The sequence below is a fragment of the Dermacentor albipictus genome, unplaced genomic scaffold (assembly GCF_038994185.2).
Source record: "Dermacentor albipictus isolate Rhodes 1998 colony unplaced genomic scaffold, USDA_Dalb.pri_finalv2 scaffold_401, whole genome shotgun sequence".
Taxonomy (NCBI): Eukaryota; Metazoa; Arthropoda; class Arachnida; order Ixodida; family Ixodidae; genus Dermacentor; species Dermacentor albipictus.
Genome location: NW_027225955.1, coordinates 22,490 through 35,205, shown reverse-complemented (window position 1 = coordinate 35,205; position 12,716 = coordinate 22,490). Strand labels below are relative to the sequence as shown.

General features: G+C 44.1%; 1 protein-coding gene across 1 annotated transcript; it reads left to right on the top strand.

Moving 5' to 3' along the window:
- The first annotated feature begins 9,082 nt into the window (after positions 1–9,082).
- LOC135918015 (uncharacterized) lies at positions 9,083–12,360 on the top strand. Its single transcript, XM_070530571.1, has 2 exons — positions 9,083–9,467; positions 9,802–12,360. The coding sequence occupies exons 1-2, from the start codon at positions 9,105–9,107 to the stop codon at positions 10,657–10,659; spliced, it is 1,221 nt and encodes a 406-aa protein (XP_070386672.1). The 5' UTR covers positions 9,083–9,104; the 3' UTR covers positions 10,660–12,360.
- The last annotated feature ends 356 nt before the right edge of the window (positions 12,361–12,716 follow it).

The window sequence follows — 12,716 nt, the reverse complement described above, 5'->3', positions numbered from 1 at the left end:
AAAAGCACCATTTGCATGCATATCGTGTAGTTTTGCAGAAAACTGCATACTCGTCTACCAAAAGTGTCATATTCATGCTTAAAACGCGTTTTGGCACAAATCCGTGTGCGGGTTCTAAAAAGAGCAGCATTGACATGCTTTTCACGTCGTTTGGTAGAAATCCACACGCGCGTTCTGCCAAAAGCACCATTTGCATGCATATCGTGTGGTTTTGCAGAAAATTGCATCCTCGTCTACCAAAAGTTGCGTATTCATGCTTTAAAACGCGTTTTGGCACAAATCCATGTGCGGGTGCTAAAAAGAGCAGCATTGGCATGCTTTTCACGTCGTTTGGTAGAAATCCACACGGGCGTTCTGCCAAAAGCACCATTTGCATGCATATCGTGTGGTTGTGCAGAAAACTGCATACTCGTCTACCAAAAGTGTCATATTCATGCTTAAAACGCGTTTTGGCACAAATCGATGTGCGGGTTCTAAAAAGAGCAGCATTGGCATGCTTTTCACGTCGTTTGGTAGAAATCCACACGCGCGTTCTGCCAAAAGCGTCATTTGCATGCATATCGTGTGGTTTTGCAGAAAACTGCATCCTCGTCTACCAAAAGTTGCGTATTCATGCTTAAAACGCGTTTTGGCACAAATCCATGTGCGGGTGCTAAAAAGAGCAGCATTGGCATGCTTTTCACGTCGTTTGGTAGAAATCCACACGCGCGTTCTGCCAAAAGCACCATTTGCATGCATATCGTGTAGTTTTGCAGAAAACTGCATACTCGTCTACCAAAAGTGTCATATTCATGCTTAAAACGCGTTTTGGCACAAATCCGTGTGCGGGTTCTAAAAAGAGCAGCATTGGCATGCTTTTCACGTCGTTTGGTAGAAATCTACACGCGCGTTCTGCCAAAAGCGTCATTTGCATGCATATCGTGTGGTTTTGCAGAAAACTGCATCCTCGTCTACCAAAAGTTGCGTATTCATGCTTAAAACGCGTTTTGGCACAAATCCATGTGCGGGTGCTAAAAAGAGCAGCATTGGCATGCTTTTCACGTCGTTTGGTAGAAATCCACACGCGCGTTCTGCCAAAAGCACCATTTGCATGCATATCGTGTAGTTTTGCAGAAAACTGCATACTCGTCTACCAAAAGTGTCATATTCATGCTTAAAACGCGTTTTGGCACAAATCCATGTGCGGGTTCTAAAAAGAGCAGCATTGGCATGCATTTCACGTCGTTTGGTAGAAATCCACACGCGCGTTCTGCCAAAAGCACCATTTGCATGCATATCGTGTGGTTTTGCAGAAAACTGCATCCTCGTCTACCAAAAGTTGCGTATTCATGCTTAAAACGCGTTTTGGCACAAATCCATGTGCGGGTGCTAAAAAGAGCAGCATTGGCATGCTTTTCACGTCGTTTGGTAGAATTCCACACGGGCGTTCTGCCAAAAGCACCATTTGCATGCATATCGTGTGGTTGTGCAGAAAACTGCATACTCGTCTACCAAAAGTGTCATATTCATGCTTAAAACGCGTTTTGGCACAAATCGATGTGCGGGTTCTAAAAAGAGCAGCATTGGCATGCTTTTCACGTCGTTTGGTAGAAATCCACACGCGCGTTCTGCCAAAAGCACCATTTGCATGCATATCGTGTAGTTTTGCAGAAAACTGCATACTCGTCTACCAAAAGTGTCATATTCATGCTTAAAACGCGTTTTTGCACAAATCCATGTGCGGGTTCTAAAAAGAGCAGCATTGGCATGCATTTCACGTCGTTTGGTAGAAATCCACACGCGCGTTCTGCCAAAAGCAGCATTTGTATGCATATCGTGTGGTTTTGCAGAAAACTGCATCCTCGTCTACCAAAAGTTGCGTATTCATGCTTAAAACGCGTTTTGGCACAAATCCATGTGCGGGTGCTAAAAAGAGCAGCATTGGCATGCTTTTCACGTCGTTTGGTAGAAATCCACACGGGCGTTCTGCCAAAAGCACCATTTGCATGCATATCGTGTGGTTGTGCAGAAAACTGCTTACTCGTCTACCAAAAGTGTCATATTCATGCTTAAAACGCGTTTTGGCACAAATCGATGTGCGGGTTCTAAAAAGAGCAGCATTGGCATGCTTTTCACGTCGTTTGGTAGAAATCCACACGCGCGTTCTGCCAAAAGCGTCATTTGCATGCATATCGTGTGGTTTTGCAGAAAACTGCATCCTCGTCTACCAAAAGTTGCGTATTCATGCTTAAAACGCGTTTTGGCACAAATCCATGTGCGGGTGCGAAAAACAGCAGCATTGGCATGCTTTTCACGTCGTTTGGTAGAAATCCACACGCGCGTTCTGCCAAAAGCACCATTTGCATGCATATCGTGTAGTTTTGCAGAAAACTGCATACTCGTCTACCAAAAGTGTCATATTCATGCTTAAAACGCGTTTTGGCACAAATCCATGTGCGGGTGCTAAAATGAGCAGCATCGGCATGCTTTTCACGTGGTTTGGTAGAAATCCACACGCGCGTTCTGCCAAAAGCACCATTTGCATGCATATCGTGTGGTTTTGCAGAAAACTGCATCCTCGTCTACCAAAAGTTGCATATTCATGCTTAAAACGCGTTTTGGCACAAATCCATGTGCGGGTTCTAAAAAGAGCAGCATTGGCATGCATTTCACGTCGTTTGGTAGAAATCCACACGCGCGTTCTGCCAAAAGCAGCATTTGTATGCATATCGTGTGGGTTTTGCAGAAAACTGCATCCTCGTCTACCAAAAGTTGCGTATTCATGCTTAAAACGCGTTTTGGCACAAATCCATGTGCGGGTGCTAAAAAGAGCAGCATTGGCATGCTTTTCACGTCGTTTGGTAGAAATCCACACGGGCGTTCTGCCAAAAGCACCATTTGCATGCATATCGTGTGGTTTTGCAGAAAACTGCATCCTCGTCCACCAAAAGTTGCATATTCATGCTTAAAACGCGTTTTGGCACAAATCCATGTGCGGGTGCTAAAATGAGCAGCATCGGCATGCTTTTCACGTCGCTTGGTAGAAATCCACACGCGCGTTCTGCCAAAAGCGTCATTTGCATGCATATCGTGTGGTTTTGCAGAAAACTGCATCCTCGTCTACCAAAAGTTGCGTATTCATGCTTAAAACGCGTTTTGGCACAAATCCATGTGCGGGTGCTAAAAAGAGCAGCATTGGCATGCTTTTCACGTCGTTTGGTAGAAATCCACACGCGCGTTCTGCCAAAAGCACCATTTGCATGCATATCGTGTAGTTTTGCAGAAAACTGCATACTCGTCTACCAAAAGTGTCATATTCATGCTTAAAACGCGTTTTGGCACAAATCCATGTGCGGGTTCTAAAAACAGCAGCATTGGCATGCTTTTCACGTCGTTTGGTAGAAATCCACACTCGCGTTCTGCCAAAAGCACCATTTGCATGCATATCGTGTAGTTTTGCAGAAAACTGCATACTCGTCTACCAAAAGTGTCATATTCATGCTTAAAACGCGTTTTGGCACAAATCCGTGTGCGGGTTCTAAAAAGAGCAGCATTGACATGCTTTTCACGTCGTTTGGTAGAAATCCACACGCGCGTTCTGCCAAAAGCACCATTTGCATGCATATCGTGTGGTTTTGCAGAAAATTGCATCCTCGTCTACCAAAAGTTGCGTATTCATGCTTAAAACGCGTTTTGGCACAAATCCATGTGCGGGTGCTAAAAAGAGCAGCATTGGCATGCTTTTCACGTCGTTTGGTAGAAATCCACACGGGCGTTCTGCCAAAAGCACCATTTGCATGCATATCGTGTGGTTGTGCAGAAAACTGCATACTCGTCTACCAAAAGTGTCATATTCATGCTTAAAACGCGTTTTGGCACAAATCGATGTGCGGGTTCTAAAAAGAGCAGCATTGGCATGCTTTTCACGTCGTTTGGTAGAAATCCACACGCGCGTTCTGCCAAAAGCGTCATTTGCATGCATATCGTGTGGTTTTGCAGAAAACTGCATCCTCGTCTACCAAAAGTTGCGTATTCATGCTTAAAACGCGTTTTGGCACAAATCCATGTGCGGGTGCTAAAAAGAGCAGCATTGGCATGCTTTTCACGTCGTTTGGTAGAAATCCACACGCGCGTTCTGCCAAAAGCACCATTTGCATGCATATCGTGTAGTTTTGCAGAAAACTGCATACTCGTCTACCAAAAGTGTCATATTCATGCTTAAAACGCGTTTTGGCACAAATCCGTGTGCGGGTTCTAAAAAGAGCAGCATTGGCATGCTTTTCACGTCGTTTGGTAGAAATCTACACGCGCGTTCTGCCAAAAGCGTCATTTGCATGCATATCGTGTGGTTTTGCAGAAAACTGCATCCTCGTCTACCAAAGTTGCGTATTCATGCTTAAAACGCGTTTTGGCACAAATCCATGTGCGGGTGCTAAAAAGAGCAGCATTGGCATGCTTTTCACGTCGTTTGGTAGAAATCCACACGCGCGTTCTGCCAAAAGCACCATTTGCATGCATATCGTGTAGTTTTGCAGAAAACTGCATACTCGTCTACCAAAAGTGTCATATTCATGCTTAAAACGCGTTTTGGCACAAATCCATGTGCGGGTTCTAAAAAGAGCAGCATTGGCATGCATTTCACGTCGTTTGGTAGAAATCCACACGCGCGTTCTGCCAAAAGCACCATTTGCATGCATATCGTGTGGTTTTGCAGAAAACTGCATCCTCGTCTACCAAAAGTTGCGTATTCATGCTTAAAACGCGTTTTGGCACAAATCCATGTGCGGGTGCTAAAAAGAGCAGCATTGGCATGCTTTTCACGTCGTTTGGTAGAATTCCACACGGGCGTTCTGCCAAAAGCACCATTTGCATGCATATCGTGTGGTTGTGCAGAAAACTGCATACTCGTCTACCAAAAGTGTCATATTCATGCTTAAAACGCGTTTTGGCACAAATCGATGTGCGGGTTCTAAAAAGAGCAGCATTGGCATGCTTTTCACGTCGTTTGGTAGAAATCCACACGCGCGTTCTGCCAAAAGCATCATTTGCATGCATATCGTGTAGTTTTGCAGAAAACTGCATACTCGTCTACCAAAAGTGTCATATTCATGCTTAAAACGCGTTTTTGCACAAATCCATGTGCGGGTTCTAAAAAGAGCAGCATTGGCATGCATTTCACGTCGTTTGGTAGAAATCCACACGCGCGTTCTGCCAAAAGCAGCATTTGTATGCATATCGTGTGGTTTTGCAGAAAACTGCATCCTCGTCTACCAAAAGTTGCGTATTCATGCTTAAAACGCGTTTTGGCACAAATCCATGTGCGGGTGCTAAAAAGAGCAGCATTGGCATGCTTTTCACGTCGTTTGGTAGAAATCCACACGGGCGTTCTGCCAAAAGCACCATTTGCATGCATATCGTGTGGTTGTGCAGAAAACTGCTTACTCGTCTACCAAAAGTGTCATATTCATGCTTAAAACGCGTTTTGGCACAAATCGATGTGCGGGTTCTAAAAAGAGCAGCATTGGCATGCTTTTCACGTCGTTTGGTAGAAATCCACACGCGCGTTCTGCCAAAAGCGTCATTTGCATGCATATCGTGTGGTTTTGCAGAAAACTGCATCCTCGTCTACCAAAAGTTGCGTATTCATGCTTAAAACGCGTTTTGGCACAAATCCATGTGCGGGTGCGAAAAACAGCAGCATTGGCATGCTTTTCACGTCGTTTGGTAGAAATCCACACGCGCGTTCTGCCAAAAGCACCATTTGCATGCATATCGTGTAGTTTTGCAGAAAACTGCATACTCGTCTACCAAAAGTGTCATATTCATGCTTAAAACGCGTTTTGGCACAAATCCATGTGCGGGTGCTAAAATGAGCAGCATCGGCATGCTTTTCACGTGGTTTGGTAGAAATCCACACGCGCGTTCTGCCAAAAGCACCATTTGCATGCATATCGTGTGGTTTTGCAGAAAACTGCATCCTCGTCTACCAAAAGTTGCATATTCATGCTTAAAACGCGTTTTGGCACAAATCCATGTGCGGGTGCTAAAATGAGCAGCATCGGCATGCTTTTCACGTCGCTTGGTAGAAATCCACACGCGCGTTCTGCCAAAAGCGTCATTTGCATGCATATCGTGTGGTTTTGCAGAAAACTGCATCCTCGTCTACCAAAAGTTGCGTATTCATGCTTAAAACGCGTTTTGGCACAAATCCATGTGCGGGTGCTAAAAAGAGCAGCATTGGCATGCTTTTCACGTCGTTTGGTAGAAATCCACACGCGCGTTCTGCCAAAAGCACCATTTGCATGCATATCGTGTAGTTTTGCAGAAAACTGCATACTCGTCTACCAAAAGTGTCATATTCATGCTTAAAACGCGTTTTGGCACAAATCCATGTGCGGGTTCTAAAAAGAGCAGCATTGGCATGCTTTTCACGTCGTTTGGTTGAAATCCACACGCGCGTTCTGCCAAAAGCACCATTTGCATGCATGTCGTGTAGTTTTGCAGAAAACTGCATACTCGTCTACCAAAAGTGTCATATTCATGCTTAAAACGCGTTTTGGCACAAATCCGTGTGCGGGTTCTAAAAAGAGCAGCATTGACATGCTTTTCACGTCGTTTGGTAGAAATCCACACGCGCGTTCTGCCAAAAGCACCATTTGCATGCATATCGTGTGGTTTTGCAGAAAATTGCATCCTCGTCTACCAAAAGTTGCGTATTCATGCTTAAAACGCGTTTTGGCACAAATCCATGTGCGGGTGCTAAAAAGAGCAGCATTGGCATGCTTTTCACGTCGTTTGGTAGAAATCCACACGGGCGTTCTGCCAAAAGCACCATTTGCATGCATATCGTGTGGTTGTGCAGAAAACTGCATACTCGTCTACCAAAAGTGTCATATTCATGCTTAAAACGCGTTTTGGCACAAATCGATGTGCGGGTTCTAAAAAGAGCAGCATTGGCATGCTTTTCACGTCGTTTGGTAGAAATCCACGCGCGCGTTCTGCCAAAAGCGTCATTTGCATGCATATCGTGTGGTTTTGCAGAAAACTGCATCCTCGTCTACCAAAAGTTGCGTATTCATGCTTAAAACGCGTTTTGGCACAAATCCATGTGCGGGTGCTAAAAAGAGCAGCATTGGCATGCTTTTCACGTCGTTTGGTAGAAATCCACACGCGCGTTCTGCCAAAAGCACCATTTGCATGCATATCGTGTAGTTTTGCAGAAAACTGCATACTCGTCTACCAAAAGTGTCATATTCATGCTTAAAACGCGTTTTGGCACAAATCCGTGTGCGGGTTCTAAAAAGAGCAGCATTGACATGATTTTCACGTCGTTTGGTAGAAATCCACACGCGCGTTCTGCCAAAAGCACCATTTGCATGCATATCGTGTGTTTTTGCAGAAAACTGCATACTCGTCTACCAAAAGTGTCATATTCATGCTTAAAACGCGTTTTGGCACAAATCCATGTGCGGGTTCTAAAAAGAGCAGCATTGGCATGCTTTTCACGTCGTTTGGTAGAAATCCACACGCGCGTTCTGCCAAAAGCACCATTTGCATGCATATCGTGTGGTTTTGCAGAAAACTGCATCCTCGTCTACCAAAAGTGTCATATTCATGCTTAAAACGCGTTTTGGCACAAATCCATGTGCGGGTTCTAAAAAGAGCAGCATTGGCATGCTTTTCACGTCGTTTGGTAGAAATCCACACGCGCGTTCTGCCAAAAGCACCATTTGCATGCATATCGTGTGGTTTTGCAGAAAACTGCATCCTCGTCTACCAAAAGTGTCATATTCATGCTTAAAACGCGTTTTGGCACAAATCCATGTGCGGGTTCTAAAAAGAGCAGCATTGGCATGCTTTTCACGTCGTTTGGTAGAAATCCACACGCGCGTTCTGCCAAAAGCACCATTTGCATGCATATCGTGTGGTTTTGCAGAAAACTGCATCCTCGTCTACCAAAAGTTGCGTATTCATGCCTAAAACGCGTTTTGGCACAAATCCATGTGCGGGTGCTAAAAAGAGCAGCATTGGCATGCTTTTCACGTCGTTTGGTAGAAATCCACACGCGCGTTCTGCCAAAAGCACCATTTGCATGCATATCGTGTGGTTTTGCAGAAAACTGCATCCTCGTCTACCAAAAGTGTCATATTCATGCTTAAAACGCGTTTTGGCACAAATCCATGTGCGGGTTCTAAAAAGAGCAGCATTGGCATGCTTTTCACGTCGTTTGGTAGAAATACACACGCGCGTTCTGCCAAAAGCACCATTTGCATGCATATCGTGTGGTTTTGCAGAAAACTGCATCCTCGTCTACCAAAAGTTGCGTATTCATGCCTAAAACGCGTTTTGGCACAAATCCATGTGCGGGTGCTAAAAAGAGCAGCATTGGCATGCTTTTCACGTCGTTTGGTAGAAATCCACACGCGCGTTCTGCCAAAAGCACCATTTGCATGCATATCGTGTGGTTTTGCAGAAAACTGCATCCTCGTCTACCAAAAGTGTCATATTCATGCTTAAAACGCGTTTTGGCACAAATCCATGTGCGGGTTCTAAAAAGAGCAGCATTGGCATGCTTTTCACGTCGTTTGGTAGAAATACACACGCGCGTTCTGCCAAAAGCACCATTTGCATGCATATCGTGTGGTTTTGCAGAAAACTGCATCCTCGTCTACTAAAAGTGTCATATTATAATAATAATAATAATAATAAAGTTTATTTCTGCCTCAAAGATACATGGACAGAGGAGCTGCAGAAAAAGCTGTAAAAAATACAGCTTGACAAAGCCGCAGCCCCCATTTTACAGGCAGCAGCAGAAGACAAACAACGACTCAACTTCAGGTGTCGTATAAACGAAACAAAAGAACAAAAATGTAATGCTATACATCGCAAGAGCACTTCAAGCGTACTGAGTAAACACAGGGATAAAAAGATTGTTATTACTTATCACACTCTCATACATGAAATATTAGATACAGAAGCAAATACTTATTTTGGCACAATTGAAGATGAAAATTGTTCGGAGCTACCTTCTATATACATCCTACGCAATACCTTATGAGTACAGGTGAATAAGTCAAAATGTGCAGATTCGATGTGCGAGTGGACACGGCAGCCCTGCCGTGACGATGTCACCTGAAGTGCCTTTGTATGTGCAGGTTTGCGCGTCGATCCTCATCCTAGCCTCCGCCACATCGCCGGTTATGGGGGACATTGGACGGCAGCGCTCCGATTCCCTGGCTCCGATCGACGAAATGCTGTGGCAGCTTCCTGGATTCATCGCCGACGCCCATCGCCGTGCAGCAAATATGACTGATCATCGCCTCGTGGAAAACGGCCTCTGCGCACCATCGATGAGCACAGTGACGTCACTCCATCGTGATACGTCACGGAGCCTGCCAGCTATAAATCTGCTACCGAGACCTACGATCATCAGTGGACACGGCAGCCCTGCCGTGACGATGTCACCTGAAGTGCCTTTGTATGTGCAGGTTTGCGCGTCGATCCTCATCCTAGCCTCCGCCACATCGCCGGTTATGGGGGACATTGGACGGCAGCGCTCCGATTCCCTGGCTCCGATCGACGAAATGCTGTGGCAGCTTCCTGGATTCATCGCCGACGCCCATCGCCGTGCAGCAAATATGACTGATCATCGCCTCGTGGAAAACGGCCTCTGCGCACCATCGATGAGCACAGTGACGTCACTCCATCGTGATACGTCACGGAGCCTGCCAGCTATAAATCTGCTACCGAGACCTACGATCATCAGTGGACACGGCAGCCCTGCCGTGGACGATGTCACCTGAAGTGCCTTTGTATGTGCAGGTTAGTGCAAAAAGATACGGTTTTCGTGGTGATTACCTTTGTTTAGTTGTGCTGCCGTGTCCACAAGTGCTGCTTGATTGTGTCTGCGACTGCTTTTCAATGGCATGCATACTACTTAAGCTATCAGGGGATGTAGAGGAAAACCCGGGGCCTATTTCTCAAGCCACCCTAAATGAAATTCTACAAACCCAAAAAGATATTTTGGCCAAAGTTACTCAAATTCAAGAAAAACAAACTTCGTCTGAGGCAGGTATAGTGAAAATGCAAACAAGACTCGATTCCATCGAAGCAAAACTCGTGGTCCTAGAGAAATCCCAAATAAGGCTATCAAACATTGAGTCTACTATGAGTGATTGTCAGGCGGAAATTGATGCACTAGCTAAACAAGTCGATGGCTTGGAAAATCAATCCCGGCGTAGCAACCTGATTGTAAGGGGTATACTGGAAGAAGCGAATGAAAACGAAGAAACATTGCTGAAAAAAGTAAATGACGACGTTTTTGAGGCAAAACTCGGAGAGAAGTTAAGTACCATTGAGAGAATACACCGTCTTGGTAAGGTGAATCCGGGTAATCATCGTCCAGTTATCCTTAGGATTGGTGATTTTAGGGAAAAAACCAAGATTATGAATAATTGCTACAAGCTTAAAGGAAGGAAAATAAGCATTTCAGAGGACTATTCTAAAAGAGTGCATGATATTCGGAAAAAACTCTGGAATACCACTGTTGACGAAAGGAAAAACGGGGCCAAGGTAAAGATGGTATTCGATAAGATGAAGGTGAACAAAATCCTTTACGCCTGGGATGAAACTACGAAACAAAGGTACAAATGCCATACCCCTTCTGGGAGTGGCAATTGACGCAGGAACATAGGGTCAAAACCGTTCAAAGTTATAAATGTGAACGCCAGAAGTATATTAAATAAACTTGTCGAATTAGAAAGCCTAATCATAGAACATGAACCTCACCTAATAGTAGTCACCGAAACTTGGCTGCACAAGGATGTACTCGACACTGAAGTCACCCCTCCGAACTATAAAATAGTAAGAAGGGATCGAGAAGACAGAGGGGGGGGAGTTGCGATAATTATCAAAGACAACATAGCATTTTCTGTACTTCCAGATGTGAATGGCGTAGAAGCACTATGGGTCAAGATAAAATTAGATACACAAACAGTCTTCATTGGGGGTGTTTACAGGGCTCCAAATGCTCCGTTGGACGTCCTGGTAAATCTACGAACATTTATGGACACTTACCTGCCTCAGGATAGTAGGAAATTGTTACTTGGGGATTTCAACCTACCCGGCATTGACTGGTGTTCGCAATTGCCTGGAACACGAGAAGTGCCTAGTTGTGAGCAGTTACTTGAACTGGCTTTTTGTCATAATTTAGTTCAAGTTGTGTCTGGTTACACAAGGATATGTCCTACAACATCATCCATACTTGATTTAATTTTTGTTTCCGAACGAATACACAGTTCTGTCTGCGAATGTGAAACACTGGAGGGCTTGTCAGATCACAGGATGGTTTTGTTGTCATTAAACGCATCACCAGATGTCATAAGTACTTCGTCCAAAAAAAGTTTCTTTAATTTTCATGACGCTGATGACGCTGCTGTGATAGACTGTCTTGATTATTCATATTCAGAGTTTATGCAGCTGTATGACTTAGGTGCTAGCACGGACCAACTATGGGAATTCTTTTCGCAATTAGCAGAACGGTGCCTTAATCACTTTATTCCTAAGAAAACTAAGCGCACGAATAAAAAGAATCCCTGGATAACCAGAGATATACTTCATCTCAAACGAAGACTTAAACGCAAACGTAAGGCTTACTCACCCAACCCAAACCCCCAAAATAAACTATGTATTCGCCGCATGAGTCAGGATTTAAAGAGACTTCTTAAGGAATCAAAAGACAGATTCTATAATGTGACGCTCACAAAATTTCTTCGCGAGTCACCTGGCAAATTCTGGCGCTATATAAATCCGTCTAAAGTTCTGCACCCTGCTCAGACCGAGGAGAACGCCCATAAGCGTGCTGAAGATTTTAATCTATATTTTTCATCTGTTTACGTACGTGATAATGGTATACTGCCTCCTTTTAATGTTGACACTGAAAGACCTCCTATTGCTGATTTACATATTGACGAGCAAGGTGTTTTAAATCTGCTATTACATATTGACATTAAGAAAAGCCAAGGTCCAGATCGTATCCCTAATGAGTTTTTATATAGATACGCTGAATGGGTATCTAAATACTTGTCCAAAATTTTTCAGTCTTCTTTGAGTAGCGGATGCTTTCCAACTGATTGGAAGCGAGCAAAAGTTATACCGGTTCATAAAAGCGGAAATAATTCTGTTAGTAATTATCGCCCGATCTCGCTCACTAGTACAGTTTCGAAGTTACTTGAACACATCATATCCAAACACCTACTCGGCTATCTCGACCAGCATGATATCCTGTATTATCGTCAGCATGGCTTTCGAAAGGGACTGTCCACGATTACCCAACTGATAGAAATAGTTCATGACCTCGCAGAAACAATAAATTCACGTGGTCAAACAGACATTATCTACCTTGACTTTGCAAAAGCATTTGATAAAGTTTCGCACCAAAAATTGTTACATAAGATAAATGCGGTCTTTCAAAATCGAACACTCACACAATGGTTTTCTGCGTATATATCCTCCCGTGAACAGTATGTAACTGTTAAAGGTTGTCAGTCCAGCATACTTCCCGTTGCTTCTGGTGTACCGCAAGGTAGCGTCTTAGGCCCACTCCTATTTTTGATCTTTATTAATGATTTACAAAGTAACATTGATGTTCCATTAAGACTTTTTGCAGACGACTGTGTGATGTACAATACCGTAAATACAGTTGATGATCAGATTAAACTAAATTTAAACTTGCAAAG

Bases quoted from the DNA above. Each gene is read 5' to 3' on its own strand.
- LOC135918015 (XM_070530571.1), top strand. From the start codon at position 9,105: ATGTCACCTGAAGTGCCTTTGTATGTGCAGGTTTGCGCGTCGATCCTC. The intron at 9,468-9,801 runs GTTTGCGCGTCG...TTGTATGTGCAG, and splicing joins AAGTGCCTTTGTATGTGCAG to GTTAGTGCAAAAAGATACGG.